Source organism: Papaver somniferum, unplaced genomic scaffold (assembly GCF_003573695.1).
Source record: "Papaver somniferum cultivar HN1 unplaced genomic scaffold, ASM357369v1 unplaced-scaffold_123, whole genome shotgun sequence".
NCBI classification, from domain to species: Eukaryota; Viridiplantae; Streptophyta; class Magnoliopsida; order Ranunculales; family Papaveraceae; genus Papaver; species Papaver somniferum.
Window position 1 is genome coordinate 6,856,656 of NW_020621381.1, and position 7,727 is coordinate 6,864,382.

A 7,727-nucleotide genomic window follows, 5' to 3' on the forward strand; every position below is an offset into this window, starting at 1 on the left:
ATGAAATATTACATGTTCCAACTTCTTGTGATGCCATTAAAGCACCACATGTCTCAACAAACTTCTTGAGAATATCAACGTCCAAGTTAGGCATGCCATGGACGTCCAAATCAATGCTATTTTGTAGCACAGATTCAAGTTCATCTTCTTTGTTCAAATCAAACATCTGTTGTGCTAACGAACCAATAACATCAACAGAAAATGCAGAATGGATATCACTTGGATAACGCATAGCTTCAAAAATATTGAAGCGCATAACCTCTTTTTCAAACTCCATAAGGAGTGTCCCAGTGTCACAATCAATCTTCGTCTTAGCAGTCTTCATAAATGGTTTCCCAAGAAGTAATGAAGTAGACGAACAATTGTCTCCATTCTGCATATCCACAACAAAGAAATCAACTGTAAAGATTAGTTCATTCACTTGCACCAACACGTCTTCCACGAGTCCCTTAGGATATATGTTAGACTTATTAGCTAACTGAAAGATAATCCCTGTCTCCTTTAAAGGTCCCAGATTCAAATAATCATAAACATTGTATGACATCACGCTTATGAAAGCTCCCAAATCAAGCAAAGCACGCTCGAACCGTTTGTCACCAATAGTAATTGGCACTGTAAAACCACCAGGATCTTTACACTTTGCAGGCATCTCCTTTAGCAACATAGCTGAAGCACTTTCTCCCACCTAAGTGATCTCGTTAGCAATCAACCTCTCCTTCCTTGTGCACAAATCCTTCAGAACCTTGGCATACTTGGGTACCGTTCTGATGGCCTCAATAAATGGTATGTTGATATGCACCTTGCTGAAAATATCCATAATCTCCTTGTCTAGAGCTTGCTTCTTTGACTTGGCAAAACGACTAGAAAATGAGGTGGTGTGTTAAAAGTAGGAATTGTGTCCCTAGGTTGGCCAGTTGAGGTTGGCTTTTCCTTTGGAACGGTTTCCACCTCTACTTCTTTTTCTATGTCGGGACTAACCTTTTCTTGTCGTTTTGGCTCTTCTGTTTGCTTCCCACTCCTCAAAAACACTGCATTGACATTATCTCTAGGATTCACAAACGTTTTTGATGCCAACTTTTTCGAATTATGTGCTTTCAGTTGATTCATTTCTGTAAATAATTGTCCCATTTGAAGTTGCAGTTCTTCGATAGCCATATCTTGTTTCTGCAGAATTGCATCTTGACGCTTAGAGTTTGCTTTCTGTTCTTGAGCATTTGTATCTTGCTTCTTCATCATAATCTTCATCATTTCCTCTAAACTAGAATTTTGAGTCTGTTGTTGAGGCTGAGGTGGAGGTTGTGGTCGGAACTGTGGTTGTTGAAAACCACTCTGTCGCCCATAAGGATTAGGAGTTGCAGCTTGCTGATTTGCATAGCTGAAATTTGGGTGTTCCTTCCAACCTGGATTATAAGTATTATAATAGAGATCATACCTTGGTCTCTGATTAGGGAACACAACATTCACCTGTTCAGACTCTTCTTCGTAACTAGGAATGATTACTGCTGCCATTCGTTGTACTACCTTCTCTATGTTGTTCATCCGTTGCTATGATTGTGCAGATTCTCCTATCTCGCTAACTCTTCTGACATTAGAGTTGTTTCTGGTTTAGAATTGTTGAGCATTGGCAGCCATACTCTCAATCAAACTGGTTGCCTGCGAGATTGTCTTCTCAGTAAGTGAACCATCAACGGCTGCATCAATCAAATTCCTCTGCTCTGGAAGTAATCCTTCATAGAAGTATTGAATGATGAGTATTGGAGATATACCATGGTGTGGGAAACTATCCACCGACCTCTTGTATCTCTCCCAATATTCGTGAAGAGACTCCCCAGTAATTTGTAAAATGCTACTAATCTCTTTACGGACGGAGGTCGCCTTAGAAGCAGGAAAATACTTCTATAGAAATAGCTTTTTCATCTCAGTCCATGTTGTAATACTCCCCGGAGGAAGGTAATACAACCATTCTTCTGCTAAATCTATTAGTGAAAACGGAAAGACTTGTAGCATAGCCATATCTCTGTCTTCGGTTCCTTGCCTAAGACTTGTCATCTTGTGCTGAAATACTTGAAGATGACGCTTCGGATCTTCACCAAGATGTCCCTTGAACTTTGGTAAATGGTGAAGCAGATTCGACTTCAGCTCCACTGGGTTGGTGATTGTGATTATAATGCACAGTGGTTGTGAATCTAAGCATGGAGATGTCAACTCTCCTAACTTCCTCTCCGGAGGTGGAGGTGGTGGAGGATCTATCTTGTCGTCTGTATTAATCATCTCTTCTGTAGAAGGTTCTGGTTGCAACTGTGGACGTGCTTGTAGTATTGTTCCCTTGCGAATTTTAATTCCACACATCGCGTAATTCCAATCCTTGATGCCAGAGATCAAGTACCTAAACAAAAATCTAAAGAACAAAATTAAAAACTAAAAGAAAATTAAAAACAAAACAAAAAGAAAAAGAAATAACAACTAAAGCTACTGACTGCTGCCCGGCAGCGGCGCCAAAATTTGATGTGTGTCGTAGGTGGTCATATTAATTCAGTTATATTCTACTTTACTAATGAATAATATAGCAGTAAATAAGGTTCGTTCCCACGAAGAGCAGGGAGATTTAGTTGTCAAAAGTGTCATAATTGGGTTTTTTTTTTAGATTTTAAAAGTTAAATAAATAATAAATCAATGAAAAGTAATTAAGATTGCAAGTAATGGAGAGAAATATGATCAGGGAATCCTTCTTTGTTACTAAACCGTCATCAAGTTATTATATTCATCCATTAATACAACTAATCACAAATTATTACCAACCGTGGAATAACAGCTAGCTCAGTGATATCCCCTAAATTCCTTAAATCACTGAGTACGGAAGCTCTCCAATACAAGATTCTATTCGTCGAAACCACCTAGTAGTAGCTAACTCAATGTGTAATTTGTTTGAATGCTTTATCTTTTGTGAATTATAGATTGATCCTAGTAGTTAGACTCTTAGCTCAAGGTCAATTTTCTAGTGTTGTTTATACACACAATTGCTACACAGAATCCCTCTATAAGGTCTTGTTTTCTCTACTTTTGTATGAATTATTCGACTACTACTTATCTCCTAGCTCAATACTAGCATTTGATTGAATCAACAAATTAATTCAGTTGGCCACCTAAACAATCTATTAATCAATCATAAATATTCTAATTAGTATAAACAATCAATAATCATGTGAAGAACTTCAAAATAGATTTATATAATAACTCAAATCATGTCTAGAACTTAGAATTCATCCCCAATAATTAAGAAGTTTAGCTACTCATGGTACTAACAAAACCCATGAGTTTCATATGATAAAATGGTAAAGAAATAGATAAGGTGATGGAAATAGCTCCAAACCCTAGCTTTTCTTCTCTTCAGTTTTCTCTCCAATGGCTTGATAAAAGATTAAATGATCTTTTTTTCTTAGAAGTTATAAAAACATCTCTTTTATAGGTGTCCCAATTGTAGTCGTGCCCGTGCACAAAATCCCGTGTCGAATGGTTGCCAAAACTCGTCACAATTCCCAAATACAAGTCACACCCAAGTCTTGGTCGTGCAAAGAAACTTAGCCCTAGCTAATGGGCCCACGAACAAGCTGTTAAGGTCCAGCCGGTTTCGTCATTGGCTTGTCAGTTACAGGGAACTGAGAAGCATATTTCTAGTCTTCACCTTTTACTTCCCGCGGCCAGTCATCCCACCGTAAGAAATAATTTCCCCTAGATTTTATTTTCTCCGTCAGAATCACCGGATACTAATGCCTGGGACTTTCTCTTTTCCAGTCACATTCTCTCGGACAGTTATCTTACCGTGAAAAATATTTTCTTCTGGAATTTCAAATTTATTCACTGCCATTCACGAATACTCTGGTAATCGTGAGAAAATTATTCTGCTGAGTTTTCTTTCACTTGGCCGTAACTCATATTGGAGATTTTATGCCTGCAATGGAAAGGAAACAACAGTCGTAATGGCTTGAGACGCGTAGCACACTTTCTTTAAAGCGTTATTTGCTCCCACTCGAGTAGAGTTGTTGAAGGGATCAAATGCAAATCGCTTCCAGGATACAACAAGCCTTTGCGTGATTGCATATCGGCATATCACCCCTGAACTCTATGGTATTACCACTCGTTTTAGAACACAACAAGAAAAAGGAGAAGAAAATACAACACTCTTCTGTCTGATTTTCATGAGTCATTTTATATGTTCTCAAGAGATGTATCTCTTTCTTACCCATATAAAAAACACATCCCTCCTGTCTATTGCGAACAGACACACCTTCAAACTTGAACAGTCAAGTTCTTTCAACTTGTAACCAACCAAAATCAGTTACGTAACCACTTTGATTTTTATCTCTTCTACATCTCTATTTAGTGAAACCATATTTAATCTATATTTGAATATTTGATCAGAATATTCAACAATCCCCTACTAGATTAAATATCAATGTGTTAATAATTTAAACGAGTAATGTGATGTCCCCATGCATACACAAAGGTGTCACGAAGATTAAAATTTTGCTTAGTGTAAATGTTTCAAAGTTACGTCGAAGTTGATGGTACCCTTGGCTTTAAACCTCTACTCCATTGTGACACAACCGGAAACACCACACACATGGAAACATCGATACCTTTAATGAGTTCGATTTTCTCCTAACACTATTATGGTCTTGTGCTTGCCTGGTTTCATGAGCAATCCCAAGAAAACCTCACTCTTACGAGAAGCGGCACCTCTTCTATGCTCACGTAGGTGAAATCCTTCCAATTTTCCCGTTATTTAGGAAACTTGTTCATAAAGAACTGGACTCCATTAAGACTATTAAATCAACCTCTATTCGTAACGGTACACATCAACACTCATTTTCACAATCATGGGATTCAAAACTTAAGTGTTGAAATTAATAAATTATCGGTAACTTGTTTTTACCCATTAAACCGACGAACTAGTCATTTCCTAGTGGTTGGTCGGGTTACCATTATCGGTGATTCAATAACATGGAGGTTTAAATCCCATATTCACTATGCACAGAGAATTCAACATGAATTCTTTCAACTGCAAATCCCTACAAAATGGATTGCCAAACTAAACTTCCCCTCTTCAAAAAGGTTTTGGCAGGCTAAATTTAAGTCCTTCCGAAAAGGTCTTTCACCAAAGTAGATTGGCCTCATCTATTAGATTCAAAATCTAATGATAGCCACATCACAATACTATGATCTTTTCATAGTTTTAGAAATTTGAGATTTCAAGAGCTTTGGATTCAAAAAATCCCGTAACCATCTACATCTTTTACGAAGTCTAGTGGTTCAATCATTTTGATCTGTGTACATTCTTATACATAGATCCTAAGTGCCTTGGACACACTACTCCACCAAAACAGCCCTACGCACTGAGTCTAACCATTAAGACTCTCAAAATATACATCTCTAATAAGGAGATCAAGATGTATCTGGGTGTAATTATGTTTGGTCGTACATCCATCCATAATCTCCAAGACCTACTGAATTCGACTAACCATGTGAACAGATAGGGTCCAACAGTTTGTTCTAACTAAGATTACTGCATACACCTCACTTACTGTTGCAGATAAGGCAATCTTTCACTAGAGAAATCACTTGCCTATCAAGCATAAGCCTTAAGTAATGTAGCTCGGCCAGACTTTCATCTGTTCAACAAATTCTAGTTATCCTCAGAAATCATCCTAGCCCTTTACCGTTGTACCACAATTCAGGGCTATGCCTGAAACTCCATGGAATATCTGGCCATGAAAATGGAGGGGCTATCCCAATGAATTAATGGTATCCCCAATTAGTTCAACATCTTGAATAAGAGTTTACACCTAAGCATTTTTACTTGTCAAAGGGACAGTGCATACCACTCTAATACCCCCCACAATTTTGTTATTCAAGAAAATCATCAAATGAAATTCTAATCGAAGTTTCATCCTAGCCACTCTAATACCACTCTATAGATCCTATAGTGCACTCGCAGCACCATTTTACCACAGAAATGAGAAACCATGATGTTTCATGAATAACAATAATGGGACAACAAACATGGTGAAGGTGATAATCAAACCATCATTAACAACCATATTTCAAGAATTCAACTTACCCCCACAGTTTCATTACTCCAAATATATGCATCAGAAATTTGCATTATATTTCACACCATCATGGAATGTAATGGCTAACAAAACACTATGCAAAATTTTAAGTATTTGCAAATATTCATGATCTAGTTTACCTTATTGATTCTCCCTATTTGCATGACCCTCAAAACAAAATTCATGCAACGGTAACATAAACATGAACCAAATTCACATACAAGTATAACACCCCCACAGTTAAATTACCTCAAATATATGCATCACTGGTTTGTGGATGGATGTGAACACTAATTACCAGTAGTCATAATAACCAGTGCATAACAACTAGAGGATATCAAAATTACTACCCTATAATACCCATTGGGTAGTAAAAAGACAGTAAACTGTGCACCCGAATTAAATCAAGAAGAATGTATACACAATACCCATTTGTTTGCTTAACTAATATAGGAATTGGTTGAGACATTTTATCGAACATTTTTATGTACGACCCATTTCGTTCTCAGTTTCAGCAAACAATAGTATTCAATATTATCAGAGATTTTCATTCTTCCAGATTAGTATTCATCGTATGATTGCAAACTCAATCAATCAATATCTAGGGTATACTCTATCATGTTGTTATAATCAAAGTAAAGTTAGTTTGTACTGACCGTTTTCTTTTTCGTCCACCTCTTGCCGAATAATTGAAATCATTATTCACATGGCTAGACAAGACAACTCTCGATTGAAAATTCTCTAATCTTTCGAGATATACCACCGCCATGGCTGGGAGGAGTCTTCCCTCTATTTTCTTCCATTCTTTATATTCTCTGGCCACAAAAGAAAATTACACTGATTATTAAGAAATACAATGACTTCATAATTTAAACGAGTCAATAACGGAAGAGGAGGCTTTAATGAAGAAGGTTAGTGTCAGAAAACTCCAAACGTCCTCATGTCTTGTACTCCTCCAATCATATATTTGGATCACTACCAAACACTGAAATACTATAGACTGATTTCAACGATTTGAACTCGTTTAAAATCAATTAACCAAAACAACCCAGTTTGGACTTATTTGAATCCAAAATTTTCATTCGCAGCGTTCCTGTGTAGTGCAATGACAAAACTTCTACGAAACCCGAGTAGCTTCTGATGCATACGCCAGCCACAAACAAACCAATGATTGTTTCGATATCCATTATCAAATAACGCTTTAAAATTATTGGAGATGTTATGCCTGCAATGGAAAGGAAACAACAGTCGTAATGGCTTGAGGCGCGTAGCACGCTTTCTTTAAAGCGTTATTTGCTTCCACTCGATTAGAGTTGTTGAAGGGATCGAATGCAAATCGCTTCCAGGATATAACAAGCCTTTGCGTGATTGACGATCAACAATATCGGCATATCACCCCTGAACTCTATGGTATTACCACTCGTTTTACAACACAACAAGATAAAGGAGAAGAGAATACAACATTGTTCTATCTGATTTGCATGAGTCCTTTTATAGGTTCTCAAGAGACGTATCTCTTTCTTACCCATATGAAAAATTGTTGAAGAATAAACCAAGATACTATGAAGAAGACTGAATGGATCAACAAGCGTTGTTGATGCAATAGTATGGATCAAC

The 7,727-nt window shown here is 37.2% G+C and overlaps 1 protein-coding gene across 2 annotated transcripts; it reads right to left on the reverse strand.

Annotated features, from left to right (window-relative positions):
* Nucleotides 1-225: 225 nt before the first annotated feature.
* LOC113331010 lies at nt 226-7,508 on the reverse strand. 2 transcript variants are annotated; one of them, XM_026577785.1, is made up of 3 exons: nt 6,767-7,508; nt 1,793-2,398; nt 226-1,653 (listed from the first exon to the last, which is right to left on the reverse strand). In XM_026577785.1, the coding sequence occupies exon 3, from the start codon at nt 1,537-1,539 to the stop codon at nt 829-831; it is 711 nt and encodes a 236-aa protein (XP_026433570.1). In that variant the 5' UTR covers nt 1,540-1,653; nt 1,793-2,398; nt 6,767-7,508; the 3' UTR covers nt 226-828. The 2 variants fall into 2 exon arrangements, with proteins under 2 accessions (XP_026433570.1, XP_026433569.1); XM_026577784.1 differs by having other exon boundaries at nt 226-2,386.
* Between the last annotated feature and the right edge of the window lie 219 nt (nt 7,509-7,727).

Coding starts and splice junctions, on each gene's coding strand:
- LOC113331010 (XM_026577784.1), bottom strand. CDS start 1,539: ATGAACAACATAGAGAAGGTAGTACAACGAATGGCAGCAGTAATCATT.